The 18426-nt window shown below is 31.0% G+C and overlaps 1 protein-coding gene across 1 annotated transcript; it reads left to right on the forward strand.

The window, feature by feature from the left end:
- The first annotated feature begins 2639 nt into the window (after positions 1-2639).
- On the forward strand, positions 2640-4416 carry LOC124358101 (probable serine hydrolase). Its single transcript, XM_046810395.1, has 2 exons — positions 2640-2691; positions 3575-4416. The coding sequence occupies exons 1-2, from the start codon at positions 2640-2642 to the stop codon at positions 4414-4416; spliced, it is 894 nt and encodes a 297-aa protein (XP_046666351.1).
- Positions 4417-18426: the final 14010 nt, after the last annotated feature.

Raw genomic sequence — 18426 nt, forward strand, 5'->3', positions numbered from 1 at the left:
TTAGTACTGTATATAATTCTTGCGATAAGACGTTCTAATGTATACATTGTTCTTAAGACATATTTCTTTAAAATAGACTGGTATATCTTAGAATGTCATGAATGCCTATTTGGGTCTCTTATTATTTATATGATACATAAAGGGTATGGTAAAATGCCATAGTAAACTTGAAAATAAAAAAAAAATCAGCTCTGTATATTTGCAGATGACCTAATCATATCTGCCAAAACAGAAGTTGAAGTAGAAATAACTGCATAATTGGAACTTACTAAATTACAATTTTTCATTGATAATAGATTGGTTTTAAATACAAAAAAAAATAACTTTAACTTTTTCAGTACAGAGGATAGAAAACATTCAAGTCCTAATATCTTAATAAAGTATACCTATTTGGATCAAGTTAATAACACCAAATTTCTAAGTCTCATCACAGACAAGAACCTTAGCTTGGATTTGCACATGGAGTGGATAGTTAATCCTATAAATTCTGTAATTTATGTTATTAAAAAGGATGTCTTTGCTGAAGATCGCCCTACGTTGACTACGTCAATTTGTTGCGAGATCTGCCCGTCGTAGTTGTGTCAATTTGCTGTGTCGGTTTTTTAGTGTTGTTGACGCCCCATGTAGTTGTGCGCCTTTTTGTTACCAGTCCCACGTTGCTGTACCATTTTGCTCCGGATGGTGTTGGTCGCCATCTTGCTCAAAATCTGCCCAAAGCTAGCTGCGTTCCCTTGGTACTGCTTGAAACTCTGCCACCTTCCAGATAAACAAATTGCTGTCCCAATCCTCTCCCAATCACTACTCAAAATGTGCTCCCTCTCATTGGTGATGTAAATTACTTCGTGTTAGCTAACTCATACTATTCCAACTTAATACCAAATTACTATTAAATTTGAATGTCTGTGGTGTTGTCACCAACAACAAGTCTATGTCTATCTCAGGTTTTTAAATAGGTTGAGTAGTGGTTAAAAAATTTAATATCACTCCATTAAAGTTCCTATCACACTTTTTTATAAATGGGATACTCAAAGAAAAGTCAAACCAAGTGACCTTGACGTTAATTTATTCCATATTACACTGTCCATACATATATAATTCCACTCACCTTGCTTTGATAATTTAAGAGTCTAACATAATATCCCATCCTTCATTAAAATTTCAATACACCATATTACAATTTCCTATTAATTTCACCACTACTATCTCAGGAGAATCCACACAACCTCCTTGCTTCAAGTCTGGAAAGAGAAAAGACGGAATCTCTGTATAAAACTACACATACCGGCTCAAAACAATACTCATCCCATCTCCCGTTCAAATCAGCGTCTTCACGAATAAATATAATTTGATTCTTTTCTTATAATTGTCGAAATTTATCACGTTTACTATAATTAATCAATTTAAGTTTTTCTATTTTCTTTTTATTATTTTTTCAAAGCTTTTTATTTAAATTTTTAGCAACATGTGCTTTATGACGTCATCAATATACAAGTCATTTATCCCACAATTGGCTTTTCTGCGTAATTCTATTTAATACTTTTGTAAAACACGAATTTTGGTTATGTTTACTTCATTTTAATTAATCAAATCTTTTTCCCATATAAAGTTTAATATATTTCTTCGTTATTAATTAAATAAATCTCAATTCCGACAACATGTGATTCACTGACGTCACAGTCTGCCAATTCCCCGCGAATATTCAAATGTCGTAATTTGACCTGTTACATCTTATTTTGTGCAGTTTACGTTTTAAAGATAGTTTTCCATGTCCATGTTCAATCCCATATTGGATACGTAATAGGTACATGGAGGGTCTACAAACCAAAGCTTAAAATAAAATTCTTATATTGCAAAAAAGAGCACTGTGAACAATGCTAAGAATTGGGAAGTAAAAGGTTTAGTTAAAAATTACTTTACTGAACTCAGTGCATAGCCTTTACATTTTAGAATGTATTATGTATGTCCCAACTTGTAAATGTAGTTTTAAAAGGAATCAAGAGAGCAACCACATTATCAGCATCCATTGCACTAATATCAATGGACAAGAGGCATGAGAGCTGTTTGGTGATTGTGGGCAGAATGATTGATAGAACGTTTTTTTGTGTGTGAGCAACTTCTGAAATATTTGGCTCTACACATTATTTAGTCGTTGAATATGCTTGGCAAACGATGTTATTCCTTTCAGTGCTAACGTCTAGTTTTACCAGATATTTGGAAATGTGTAGAAAGTGCCTATCGGCTGTACCACACATCTGATAATAAGAGTATAAAGCTTTAAAATGCACATTAAATACAAGTTTGTATTAAAGAACAGCCTATTGTTTATTTGGCACTCAACACATAATTGAATTTGGTATAAAGATTAAATTAGCATCATAACTACGATCACATTGGTCATCTCGCCAAAGACCAAAATACTAAAATTTAATTAACACCTAAACAGCCTTGTATCAATTTGAAAATAACAACGTATTGATGTTTTGTCATCAAATCATAAGTAATTTTCCTGGCACTCAAGACCATGAATTGTGTAAACTTATGTGACATGCTCCCTAGCAACAAAGACAGGAAGGCCATTAAATCATTATCCCTTCTCAGTTTCCTTCAGTTTCTATTCTCCTGAGCAAACCCAGTAGAACATGACATCTGTAGAAGAACTGACTGTACAAGTACCATGGGGTCAAATTGCAGGTAAGATTTCCTATTTATTACTACCTAATTATTTATAAATGTATCTTAAACCTGAGATTTAAAGTGCTAATCATATCAAAACTAATTGAAACTCAAGGATTTTAGAAGATTTGACTCTTCATACAGTTGTATCAATATGAAGCTATGATATACTATTATTAGAAAATTTGTTGGACTGATTCGACTAGTCTTTGTAGTATATTTAAAAGATCTCGGTATTTGGAAAAATACTAATAAATTTTAAAGAGAGAACAGTCTGATTATAACAGTGTTTGATTTTGACCGAGATCTAAACGAAATTGAAAACCAGACATTATTTCATCATGTTAAATTATAAAAAAAATATATTAATTTCCCAATAGTAAAATAAATTGGTGCCTTAAAATGTGATTATATACTCATTATATTAATTCTTTAACTATGTTGGAATGTTTATTGTTTCAGATTTTCATATTAATAAAATAAAAATACTAATACATAGAAATATACATGAAAATATATAGTGTTATACAAAATGTACCAAATATTTATCACAAAAATAGGCAGCATGAAATATCAAACCTGCCTAAAAGTGACACAAACCACAATTTATTACAAATTAAGTTCTGTGGCTAAATAATTTGTCCTAGTCAAAACACTCCAACTTTATGAAAAAGACATTTTAAAACTAAGAAATCTTCTCTGATTATTTAGTAAGTAACTTGATTTTCCATATTAGTGAAGAAGCTATTTTTATTTGATAAATTACCAATAGCAAAAAGATGAAAATCGAGAAACTTGGAATTAGTCAAGAATAGCTACACATTTCGGTCTTTCCCTCATATCCAGAAAAGTATATTTTCATTCAACACTTGTTAAACTATGTTAATGATGTTTTATCCAGTGAAGCTATGGGGCCCAACAGCTGATCTGAAGATTATGGCTGTTCATGGACTCAATGATAATGCAGCTTCATTTGACCAGTTGATCCCTCTGCTCGGTGGTGGGCTGTGTGTGGCATGTGTGGACCTGCCTGGTCATGGGCGGTCCTCTCCGTTACCACTCGGATTGCTCCCCAGTCCACTGCACCTCGCCTGGGCACTCCGAAGAGTGGTGGACCATTTCCAGTGGGGTCGGTTTGACCTCTTGTCTCACAGCATGGGAGGCCATGTTGCCGTCTATCTCTCTGCTCTCTTCGCCACGTCAATCACCCGTGTTTGTCTCATTGACGGCTTCTTCGCCCACGTTATTCCGGAGGGTGATTTCGTCCTAGAGAGATGTCAGGTGGTACTAGACAAACTCTTGAGACACGAGTCGCAAACAAACAAACACCTCTATACTTACGAGGAGAGTCTATCTAAACTGGGCCGAGATCGACAAACGAATCTGGGAATCGAGAGTATCAGGGCATTGCAGAAAAGGGCCTTCTCAAAAACCACAAATGGTTATGTGTACAACAACGATTCTAGGATGAAACTACTGACTTATCCTCTGATTACACTGGATTTTCATCTCGGTCTGATAAGAAGAATGGACTGTCGGCTGTTAATGATATCGACGTCACAGTTTGAACCGTTCCTGTCGACACCTGCCACCAAACGTTCTCTAGTCGAGCTCCAACAGACTCTGGGCAGCAGAATGCAGACTGTTCGAGTGGAAGGATCTCACGATGTACATATGGATCAACCCCTAAATTTAGTACCCATCATCAAACAATTCTTCTCTTGTCAAAAGTGTCTTTTGTGACTCAGTATGTTCTGTCCAATTTCAATCACTAAATTTTAGTAATGATTATCAATTGTATATTAATTTTTACTCTGAATAAATTTATTAAAAGTTATGTTTGAGATTAGTCTAAAATTTATAAATATGTTATAATATATGAGAATTATTAATTTGAGATTGTACAATTTACAATTTTGGTCACGATCAAAGCTACAGTGGTTAGAAAAAGTTTATTCGTACAAATCTTCCTACCTGGAACAAAATTTATGGCCGCACCATAAGAATGTTTGTTAGAAAGTAATCAAACAATAAATGAAGTTTGTTACCAATAGAACTCAAACTGTAAATACACAATAAACTGTGTGAAGTCTTTATATTTCTGGGTATTCTCTGATATTCTAGATCAAAACCAATCTTTTATACAAAATTAATAATCAATCTACAGAGTAGATGTTTTATTTTTGCAAGAAACTGTTATATTTTTACATTCGGAACTCAAGACATTTTTTGTTAATAGATACATATTTTTATTTATTAATTTAGTGAAGAAATGAAATCGTATAATATACAGTGTTAAAAGTACAATAAAACAATTTACAATTTTATAAAATGTAAACTTAATTATTCAAATTTAAATCGATATTATAAACAAGGAGTAAGTAAAACTGATTGCAGAATTGAGGATAAGAGTATATGTAAATTTTAAAAAAGGTAAAGCAATTTCAAAGATGAAAGTTTAAAATAGCCATCTCTTCATTGATATTTACAACTGATATGTATTATTGACAAGCAACCTGTTCACACAACATGTATAGTTGTATAACTGTGGATGTTATGTTGTAATAAATTTCTTGATTCTTGATAGTGCTGTACTACTAAAAAAATTGTCCGTATTGTTAATATATTTCTACCTGCAATAGCTACCAGAATTCAATTCTGATTATTTGAGAGAAAAACAAATTTATAACATGGAAAAATAAAAGTTGTGACAATACGAATTTTATCATTTTTTTATCACAAATGGTAGAAATAAAGTACTATAAGAATATGTAAATATAGCTAAGTGAACTTCATATAATAGAGTCAGGAATACAACAGAAATCAATATTAGTGAAAAGTAGGATTTCGTACACTGAAATCATAAATAAATTTAACATATGGTATAGCTATAGTATGCTATAGCTCTTAGCTCTAGGTTGATAGTAATAATGAAAAAATGTATAATAAAACATATTTAACATATGGGAGTGCCGATGGCCGAGTGGTCTAAGTCGTTGGACTTTGGGTCTGAGTTAGAGATAGCGCGGGTTCAAATCCTGTCTGTGACCGTTGCACTTTTTATCAGTACCATTGACCTAATACTGTAACGACACTCCCCCTTATTCTGTTTGATAAGATCCTGGCACAGGCCAGTGGCCCATGAGGGCGGACAGAATAAGGCTTAAAAGGGGATTGGCCTCTCTCTCTCTCTCAAAAAAAGCTTAATACGAATTGTTAGTTATTTCTTCAGTAAAGTTTATAAATATTTATTTGATACTCTGTACTGCAAAATTTATTTACGTTGGAATTAAAACGTTCAATTCCCTGGTCTGCAATCAATTACGTACAATTGCGTATGTAATGTTTCTCTTCATTTGTGCACCCTGCATCGACTTAGTGATTAGGAAATAAGTGTGGTGTTATCAGGAGAAGGATAAATAAAACACACAACTGACTTGTACGCATCTAGATTTTTGCAACTCCATGTCAAAAAGTGCAGATCTAACATAGTGCTCGGCATCTACAAAATCCATAAATGTACTTATTTCTTATGGGACCTTCTTGGTTTTTCGATAAATTTATTAATTCTTATGGATAGAGAACTAATGTACAGAAATTTACAAAATTATGTTGGCAAATCATGAAAATCACGATAAGTTTCTGAAATTGTCTCAAGTAAACTCTTAGCTCTAGGTTAATAGTAATAATGAAAAAATGTATAATAAAACATATTTTTGAATAATAAACTATATAAAAATTATAAAAGATTAATAGCTTTCTCATGTCACGTAAAAAGAGATTCTGAAAGGATAGCTTTTTCTAACTAAGAATCAAGATGAAGAAACAATTTTGCCAACATAACTTTTCTACTGTTGAATAGTTCCACATATATTAAGTATTATTAGTTTGTTTAAGTTTAACATCGATAAATATCTATTTATATATTTATAAAAACAAAATAACAGAAATGCATTGTATATTATTTATATATTTATAAACAACACATATACATAATAATAATAATAATATATCACATATATTGTTGTAGCAGAATCCAAATACGGTAATAAGAAATGGAATCTAAACCAGCTGATCAACTTCTGCCTGTTCACGAGAATAAATTACTAAGTAATGTACAAAGGTAAAATATGACACTTAACATAAAATACCACAATTCTTTGAGCAAACAATCATTAAACAACATACTTAAATGTATAACTCTATAACTGACTGAACAGCAAAGAAAAAGAGTAATTTTATATAAAATTAAGCTCATTGATGAGTGGAAAATCTACTCAAAACACACAGCGTTCAACAAAATTATTAATACATAATTATTGTATTGTAATTAATAAACAAATCGTATACAATGAAATTATTATTGTTGAGTTCTTTATTAAAGTAATATCCATTTTTATATATAAGTGTTAACACAAATTCAATGAAAATGCTTAACACGCTCACTATATTAGGACTGTTATGAGAAATGTATTGAATTCTTATTTTTGTGTACACGCCAAACGTAACGACTTTCTTTTTAGGTAATTTTACATAATTATTCAGATAGTTTGTCATCCTAAATAAATACTATCTTTCCGAAAAGTGATTCCTCTAATTTTCTTTTCCACTAGTGTAATAGAGTATGTTTAATTTATTTTGAAAACGTTGGACTATAATTTCAGGAACAAGATGGTTTTAGTTCATTTCATACATTACACGAGTAACTTATCACCAAGGTTTTTAATTCCGATTTGGCCACAGCATTTTCATACGATCATCAAAGCCTACCCTAAGTAATGAAATACACAGTTAAAAGCTAGTGTCTTCATGGAAAATGTACTGTTAAAACTGCATTCCCCTTCAAACTCTTTATACGACTCTTGCTCTATGTAACGATTATAATCATAGTATCGTAACCCCTACGTGTCACTTGTCTTCTTTATGACAGAACAACACAAAATTGTAAGTAACAGCAAGAAAAACAGTGAACGTGTTAATAAAACTACGAAAATGTTACAGTACAACTGAGCAATATCAATGTCTATTGAAAAAAAAAAACATTCAGACATTGAGTCGTTGTATAATTATTAAAGTAGTATATCAGAACCACTGACAATAAAATCTACTAGCCAGTGGCGTAGCTAAAGGGGATATCGGGGGGGGGCATCCCCCAAAATTTTGAAAAATTCATTATTTGAAGAACAGTAAAAAGTTTACGTTACAAAAAGAGCCAAAAAAATTAAAATTTGTTCAAAATAACCTAGATTTTACTAAAATAAAATCAGCCTAAAACTGCACATTTGAACACATTATTTTCTAAATTTTCCGAGGAAGGGTCCTTTTTATAAACCCCTTTGTGTATTCAATCGATCCCCCAAAAGTTTTATCTGGCTACGCCACTGCTATTAACATAATGGCACTGTAACACGTATTACGATTTGGCAACACAAACATTAAAACGTGAATATATTGTGCAACGTAACCCCACACAGAGGAGTTCTTACTTCTAACGTGATACAGAAATTGGTGTTGATCGCGACTACGACACAAGAGCGGATATCACAGACACCAACGCGTAATTGCTGTAGTATTGCTTACGTGGGCTAAGAACAGGGAAGGTGATCAGCCGACAGTGACATCACAACAAACGAGTATTAAAGGAACATGCTTCATATATTAACAGGCAAAGTTCACCGGCTGTGGAACAAATATGTACAAAGTTGGATGATTTTATCAATCACAGTGTTGCAGCAAGGACTTGATTGCATAAAACTTTCTTGTTCAGTAAACAATTTTTTAATTTTTTTGCACTGCTTCAGAAATATGAACGGTTTATAACTAAAAAAGTCACTGAATATATGCTTAAATGTACCATATTTTAGGATATTATATGTGAAAAATATATTAAATTGTTCCTAAACAGTTTATTTTTTAAATTCTGTATATGAAAATTGTCTCAACAACTGTACAAATGAATATTCTCACATGAAAAAAGTTTCTGTATAAGTCATTGAATCATTTTCAATCATACAGTTTCTCTATTATTATATCAAGAAAGCATTTATTTTTATACTAAAGACAAATAATTCAAAATAATAATTTTAATCTCTGGTATGAAAAGCTAATAAGTTTATTTGATTAATAAATAGTAAGGAAGACAAATCTACTAAATTTTCAGCAAAAAAATCAATCAATAAACATTTTAAGATTTTATTTTGAATTTGAAATCTTTCATACCATCCTAGAAGACTACTATTCATAACATTACTAGATAAATTATTCCAATCATTAAATTCCACAGCCAGTGAGAACAAAATTACCACAACCATAGACACGATAAATGCATCAGAAATAAATGAATGAACAAACAAAAGGAGATACAGCTAAGAAAGGCACAGCATACAACAAAACAAAGGTGAGCGCGCCATGAACGAGACCAGCCACTCGACATCCCCACGAGACCACAGATTAGGCCTTCCTCTGAGCATAAAACCAAACACAGTCAAATAAAATATACCCTGTTTCATTTTCAAAATAGTCCCAGTTTTCCATTTCAAATAAACTTTAAACTGCAACAATAAATATTTTATTATAATGTTCAATTGACTTTCAATTCAAATTACAAATTTTCATTACAATCGTACAGTAAATAAATGTTTGTAAAATGAATCGTTTTTAAACTAAGCCAAGTTGAAGATACAACATGAGATAAATAACATCGTGCTGGGTGAAAAATATTTTTGAACATATAAAAATTACCTGGTGTACGCTACTATTAATTCATATTTGGATTTATTTTAACCATCATAAATTAAAACCCTGGCTCATGAACAAGACAAATTTGTATTATATTAATTTCCTTATTTATAATACTTTTTAAGGTATGAGAATATTTTTCAAACTCATTATATGAAGAGTGTTATTGTTTTAAAACTCCACAAAATTCGATGCATCCGATATTTCCAGCTTAGTGGACGCATCAAGGTATTTACCAACCTAGCAATGCACTCCAGTGGTTCCCATAGAACTAATGCATTTATTGCTGAGCTGCAATCGTGCCTTCTTCAGCAACAGATATAATATACTGTTAAACGTATAGTTCATCATTTTAAAATTTAATTTTGTTAATAAAAAAATTCACAAGAATAAATTACAGCTGAGTAAATTATTGAGAAAGTCCTAGTAGGAGAATCAACATCCACTTTAGTCAACTGTCTCACACTAGACAATTCATTTTTTAAGGAATTTGGAGACACATTTTTGAAAATGTCAATTTTCCCTCACCTATATCTTCTAAGATTGCAGCTAAACTGAAAGGACTCATTATGATAATAATATGATTTTAACAATTTCTCATGACTTTTATTTCCCACCTAATTAATCTGATAGGTTAGACCGCATCTGTAAGTACTTTTTGGTTTATACCCGAAATGCATCGATAATTTTCAGACTTAGGGAGAGCATCAATGTTTTGACATATTTGTCTAGTATTTAGTCAGCAAGCAGTCTTGCAGTCTTTGTTATTATTAGCATCGTTAAATCCAAAGAACTGGATGAAATTATGCTGATTTCACGATTCAGACAACCTTTTGCTACAACACATAACCCCAATGGTTTGTATACGGTTCTTGATGACCAAAATTGAATTACGTATACTTTTCGTATTATGAACAAATTTTTTGTTGCATTTCCCATATTGAGGTGTGCACTTTGTTTCAGCATATTATAAATTAAAAATAGATATGAATTAAAGCAATCAAAATATTACAATTAATCAGCACAAAATATATAAAAAAACTAAATCCAAACCATTAAAAATAAAACATTTTTAAGGTAATGTTGAGCCATATTTTGTATGAATATAAATTATCTCGTTGTTAAAAAATTGACTTATATTGTACACATTTTGATATTTCAGTTAGTAATTTCTTGTATTTACATTCAAAAGACCAGAAATTCTGTCAAAAAAGTCTGCCATATTCTGCGTTTATTATTTAATATGCAGGAATTAAGCTATTACTTATTAAATAAATATGATCATATTTCCTCTACTTTGAACATATATTGGGGTTAGCTACTTAATCTATTTTATTCAAGAAGAATGGTCCTGTCCCAAAGTATGACGGCTCTTAAGATATTATGCGCTCACCACGCTCAAGAAATATAAAGACCTAAGAACCTCACACTGTTGGGTAATCTGTCCACGAATTATTCCCGTTCTTATGAAATCTCCTAGCCAAAGTACCAAAAGACATGATCTTCTTCTGTTGCAACCTGATAAAGTCATGTATATTCTCTGCGTTCTCTTCGTATTGCCCATGAAACTTGCATACACGCCAAAGTACCAAAAGACATGACCCATCTTCTGTTGCAACCTGATGAAGTCATGTATATTCTCTGCGTTCTCTTCATATTGCCCATGAAACTTGCATACACGCCAAAGTACCAAAAGACATGACCCATCTTCTGTTGCAACCTGATGAAGTCATGTATATTCTCTGCGTTCTCTTCGTATTGCCCATGAAACTTGCATACACGCCAAAGTACCAAAAGACATGACCCATCTTCTGTTGCAACCTGATGAAGTCATGTATATTCTCTGCGTTCTCTTCGTATTGCCCATGAAACTTGCATACACGCCAAAGTACCAAAAGACATGACCATCTTCTGTTCCAACCTGATGAAGTCATGTATATTCTCTGTTTTCTCTTCATATTGCCCATGAAACTTGCATACAGAGCCATAAACACAGATTCCTGTCCTATTTTAATGCTTTCTCAGAAGACAGTGCTCTTAAATTAGCTCCATTACCTTTGGTAAAGGCCACCTTCCGAGTTTTAGAACATCAGACACAACTCACCTTGAAGGAGAGAGAAGTTTGAGGCTACTAACACGGAGGTCTATTACTTAGGACCACCTCCTCTGATTCTGGCCACCAACCAAATACTTGATATGCAAGATTTCTGGAAATTGCACACATGGTTCTGGGCCTCCAAATGTTGATGGTGGTCCTTAAACTCATCGGTAACCTCCTTACCATTGGCAAATGTTTTAGGTAGCCAAGAAAGAGAAAGATTATCGAGTGCTCTCAATTTGGGACGAATTATCCGTTTTATTTAAGCAAATCGAGATACAAATGTCTACTGAATTCTTTGTACCTTCAATATTTAGCACAAAGTTATTTATTGTAGTTTGTTTAATATGGGCCTACATATACTTGTAACAATTGTATCTATTTGTTTTAATATATTTTATAAATTGTGCTAGCAATTTAAAACAAAATCTTTTGTACTTATTTACACAATTAGACACATACATACGTGATCTGAAACAATTTTCTGTTTTTGGCTTGTATCACATAATTAATAAAGATAAATTTGAATTTAACAATAAAAAGTAATTGTTACCTACACTGAGTTAAGTTTCATATGAAAATAGTCTTATATGATGTTAATGTTTTCAAGTAAGCATAGTTTTGTAAATAAAAACAACTTTATGAGTATGTAAATAAATTAGCATTATTTTAATTTTCACAACATTATCTTTAATATTTACACATTTACTAAGTCTGCCCGAAAAGTATCCGACCTGCGTTTATATCTTCGTGGCAGAGTGCCCAAACGGCCTCTACGGGGTATGAGCGTAACCAGTACTCCCTCACGAACTACCTGAAAGCCATAGTTTCTGGTTATATACCTTGGGCTGTGCACAGCGTGTGTTTATGTCTTACGTGATTTCCTGTTCGACACATTTGTGTACTATTGAAAATTACAGAAAGAACTGATCAACGAATTTGTATCAAAATCGTTCACACCAAATCGTTTGTTGCTGCTCTCTTTCAACATCAAATCTATCTTTATTGAGCTTTTAATTGTGCTGAACTGTGTGATTCAAAATTTGTGGAGTGTTACTAATAAATTCTGATTAGCTTGTGGCTGTATCTGTTTGGAGTGGTTATGTTCTGCGCTGGGGAGCACATTGCACTGTCTCAGCCCTGTGCTTGTACTGGTGGATATATCTGGCGCGATGCAAGTTCAAAATGACTCTTCAAAGACTTAAAAATGTTTACAAAAAGTTAAACCAGGCAGGCCATTTTTTTGAGAAGAATTAACATCTGACTCAGACAACTTACTTCACTTCGTCACAAAAGAAATAAACCCAATAATTCAAGTAGAGAAAATACAACTAATTATATTCAGCCAAATTTGTCTATGTATTAAGAGTCATAATAATACACAGACTGACTTTGCAAGCTGTGTTGTTACATTAATCATGGAAACAGATGTCTTAAAATGTTTAAATTTTTTTTACTGTTTGCTGTAGATATTTAGTTTTCATTAGAAATAAATAAATAACTCACCAACAATTAGAAATAAAAAATGTTGAAACACTGTAGAAAATTTACTTATTAAAACTTCCATATTTGGTCCTTTAGATAATGTTAAAGTAAAATAATACTGGTTTAAAAATGGTAGAAATATAAAAATTTTTATTCAAATCAAACAAAAATGAAACCATTATTAGACAATATATGTAAAAGTGATGAAAAAAGAAACAGAAAACAACGTACATTATTTGTAAGGAATATAAAGACAACAATTAAAAATTATAACTTCATGGCACTATAATAATTGATTGAATTTTGAAGTAAAATAAACTTAAAGTGGTAATAATTAGCTATAACTGTATAGATTATATGAATATTGGTTATCATCTGTTAAATAAAAACGCAGTAATAACAAACTTGACAATCAATACAGGGTGTAAATCTACAACAGAATATACTTAACTGATTGAGCGCGAGATCAATTTTAACCCTTCAAGAGCTCATTAAATATATTTCATTGCTGAAGCTCTTAGAATTGTCAAATTATCTTACCTAATTCTCATTAAAGAAATCTCAATAACAAAAAAACTTATTGTAGAAATATAGTCAAACTTGTAAATAATGTAAAACATATGGGATTGAAGCAATCTAAGGTATATTTTCCAATCACGTTAAAATTGTTTTTAATTTGAATTTCATTTTGAAGAAATTGCAGTTCTTCCTTTCAATGACGAATTGAATTTAACTAAGAACAATTATTTAGGTCAATTTAATACGTTATTTAAAAAATACAGTAATTTTTGTTGGTTTTATAAAAGTGGATTTCAATACGGTTTTGGCAGTTTACTTACCGTTTCACTAGAATATGTTTTTTATAATAGAATATTAAATAATGTGTCACTCTGATTTCAAAATCGTAACGTAGTAGAAAAATTACAAAAAATATAAAAAATTTGTGCTCTAGAGAAGACCTCAAGATCTTTTGAACAGGACAGTAAAAAACATTGTGAATAGAAAAGAAATATTGATTAAAATGAATATTATGGCACACAGATCCTTGCAACGTTCTAGGTGTCTGTTGATACTATCTACGTGATGTAACAAATCACGTATTGTTTTCACCTTTCCATACTACACTATATTTTTCACAAAATTATACTAAATTCCTTCAAATAATATTAATGTTAAACAGTCGAATTTGTTATCGTAGGAATAACATATTAATCGAATAACAACTATTCATACATTTAAACCATGCGACCAAGTTTTATTAAAAACATTCATAAATATTAATGATGGCTCCGTAACTACATTGAAATGCAATCAAATCAACCTCAAAATATACCTTAACTAAAACTAACATCACCTATGTCAAAAAATGCAGATATTTTGATTTTAAAATATAAATAATTGACTTACTTAAACTCATAGAATTTTACGTAGATTTAAACTTAACGATACAAAACGTGAGATGTCGACAAAGACAGTGAGATAGAAAGTATACACGTTTATATATATATGTATATATGAGGGTATATCATTGTACTTGGCGAGACGGGGCTTGTATCGGTACGTCACGTGATAGGCCGTGTTTACAAGTAAGTCATGCAGTACAACTACGAGTTTAAATATTCTAATATCACAAACTATACTAAGGTTTAAAAAACTTCTGCACAGGTCAAAAAGAGAAATTTAACAATTTTTCTAACTTAAAATTAATTAGAGGAGATAAATATTTAATTCAAAGATTATATAGATTTTTTTACATCATAATTTCACACAATACAGATATTTCTAAAACACGTTTATTTGTTCTTAGAAACATAAAACAGTACATTTGAAAAATAATTGAAGCATGTAATTTTTATTAAAAAACTAAATTGATAGAAAAATTATTGCAAGAAAGTTAATATTTTTTATGGATTGTGTAGCGTTGCACCTTTAGTTTATAATATTCAATAAAATACACCGGCCATCCTAAGACAATACAATTTCATAATAGATATCAAATTAACCTTGTAAATTGAATTTTCTATCAATTTATACTTAAATCCTGTTTACTACCCTCAGGAAAATTTAATTTTGGATTACAGCATGAGTCACTGTAATTTAAATATAACTGAAAGTGAGTATTTTAGAGCATATATTTTTCATAATATATAAATATTAGTGTTTACTTCAAATGAAGATTACTGAAATAAATATGCATCTTTTACAAACTACAAAATAACTAATTATATAACAAACTAAACAATTAAAAATAAATAATTTCTACATTCTAAAATATTAACACTATGTTTAAACCTAAATTACATAGTTATTTAATGCTTTAACAAAAGTTTTTGATTTACAGAAAAATGTACATGTAATAAAACAATTCAACAGTATAATAAAATTCATAAACAAACAACAAAATACTATAATTATTTAAAAATAATAATAACTTTTTGTATTACATACATTTAATATTGTATGGTTCAAGGCATAGACAGGATATTATTAAGAGTTATTTAATAATAACAATGATACATTAATAATAAATTAAAACATTTTTATCACAATTAACTGTGCAAATTTACTTATAAATATTTAAATTTGATTATAGTAACAGAGAAAAGATATATTTTACACGAACAAGTCAAACATAACCTTAAAATCGTACGTTTTTAAATGTGAAAATAAGATTAAAAAATGTACTGCATGACTTAAACATAGAATAGTTCTAAACGCCTAATCTAAAAAAAAACTAACCTCACATGCTACATTCAACAACAACAACAACATCAACAATATGACCTCTAGTCTCAAACGCAACGCAACGCAAGTAACGACACTGAGACGGAGAAGCGTGGAACAGTAACAGCTAACTATGGACAGTGAGACACAGTTACACGTAGCAACATCAACGTCAAAGTAACAAACGACTATACCATAAAACTATATCATGATTTACACTAAGAAACGGATTTATATTTATCTATTTATGTAATAACAGTGAAATATATGACAATTGTTTAGAAAATATTACAACATACCATATTTCAAGTAATTCTCGATTACTCAATTTCTTATATGTTTACTTCCAAACTTGACCGTATTTCATGAGCTTTTAGCTGAAATTTTCATTTTATACATATTATGAAAACAAGAAAAACGTTGTGATTTTTCCAAGTAACGTGTTTAAAATTTAATTATTTCGTAAATTTGTCTCAAATCAATAACAAGACGTTTCATTATCTAACGTTGTTTATAATCTGTAACTAAAGTATGTCTGCTTTACAGGTAATAAATAACAGGAACTTGGGTTAGTTCTGGTTTAGTTACTGACCATGCTATTTTAGAATGACTAGTTGGTGTGTTTGAATGATTCCCGAATTCATTCCAACAAGATAAAAATTTATAATTTTTACAAAACTTCGGTAAAACAGGAATTATTACAATTATTAACTACGTAACAACCAACAATACCTTCATCCTGTTACGTTTTGGCTCATGGTTTGATCCAAAACCTTGTGGTGCCCTGATGTTCTGCTAGAATTCAGCTCAAACAGTCAGATACACGGAATTTCAGCTTACCGAATTTACTCGTCGCTTTGAACTAATTCCTCCTCTCCGCTTGTTCACACTTAACAGGTCTGTCGGATTGGAAATTTTGGTCCATACAGTATTGTCCTTACAAACGAGCGCACGAGCGAGGGAGACAGTTTCTCCAAACAAAGTTCTTATCAAACACTGTCAACATTTGGATCAAACGTTACAATCTCATACTTGGTCAAAAACGACACAAAGAGATTTAAACAAAACAGTTTACCATTTACGGAGAAATTTAGATGAAGAATTCAGACTTCTTTCCATTTTCTTTTATGGGAGGAAAATATAATACTAACTTTAAAATCTTTAAGAGGAACTACGCAAATTTTGTGAAAGAATTCAAACAATTAATAATCGAGGTTTAAACAGTTACATAACGCTGCACCGAACCCCCCCCCCCAGCCACCCCTGTAATGTTGCGTAACGCTGCCGAAAATCCCACCTCTCCTCCTGGAGTGTTACGTAATTTAGTGACAGCCTCTTATATAGTAAACAATGATTTTTTTAAACTATATAAACAAATTTTGAAAATCCCAAAAACATTTTATCAGTTATACAAAAATCTACTACCAGTTCTAGGGTTAAAATAAACATAGTTTGTAAAATAACAGCATAACTTTTGAGTTATCTGAGGGCGTTTCAAGCAAAGTAAAAATTGTAGTTCTTAATTTATTCATTTCGTTCCAAAAAACCTCTTTATGCTTTAGTAATGAATATTTAATTTTTACATGGAACAATGACGAAGTAAAACATAAGTCCCTCATTGTACTTTCAAAAGAGATAATAAAGTGACTATTGAAAGAAGGGCCTTTAGTTACTAAAAGGTTTCAAGAAGCTGTTTCAAATGAAAACTGTCAGTTATTGAAAGTATCATTTGATCATTTGTTTTAACCAAAAGTAATTAAACTAATCATTTAAAACAATAAAAAAATATTTTAAAAAACAAACTATAATTTGAAAGGTTTAAAAAATAAAACGTTTATCATTATTTTCCAATATGTCACTGTTACAAGCAATGTTATAAAGCATTAAGTTTACTTTAATATTTAGTATTAGGGACTTAAGCACAACATATATGAAAATACAACCATATTTTAAAATTCTTCCACCAACAAATATAACTGAAAATAACGCTTTGAACAGATTGAGCATTATAGTTATTGAAATTTTCAATAACAGAATAATTTAAAAACACTCGAACTTCTGAAATCAAACATTGCAAAAAGATACGTAAGTCAGAGCACTTTGAAATTTATAATAGTTAGTAATTTGGACATTGGACCTGATTCAATCAATGATCCATTTAAGATATCCTTAAACAGACTCAGTGTAACAAAAATTCAAAGATCTGAATCCAGGCCTGCCTGCGTGATTAGAGTATAATTTTGTCGACAAACTGTGTGACACACTTTGGAATCTGACTTAGCCAACTAGATTGATCCAGAACTAACCCAGAGCACAACCATTATTCAGTTATTTAAAGTTTCGAAATTCAACATTGGACAGGAATGTACATTAGTGCGTAATATTTTCTTAATCAAATGTTTTAAGAGAGGCATTTAAAATAACGTTACAATCGGAAAGGGTTTTTCATAACTGTACTTATATTTAATCTGTTACAAGTCTATAAGTATATATGTATCTATAACAATTATACCTTACAAGCAAATTCTAAATTCATGATCATGGCTTGAAAGCTTGCCACCAGTTGTCAACAACTGTGCCGGACAGACCGTGGGTTCTGTAAAATCTCTTAAACTTACTAGTTTTACTTTTTTTACTTAGTTAACAAGTAAGATTGAATAGGACAGTCCCTCACTTGGTAAGCAGAGGGCTACGATTACATAGACAAA

The sequence above is a fragment of the Homalodisca vitripennis genome, chromosome 3 (genome assembly GCF_021130785.1).
Source record: "Homalodisca vitripennis isolate AUS2020 chromosome 3, UT_GWSS_2.1, whole genome shotgun sequence".
NCBI lineage: Eukaryota > Metazoa > Arthropoda > Insecta > Hemiptera > Cicadellidae > Homalodisca > Homalodisca vitripennis.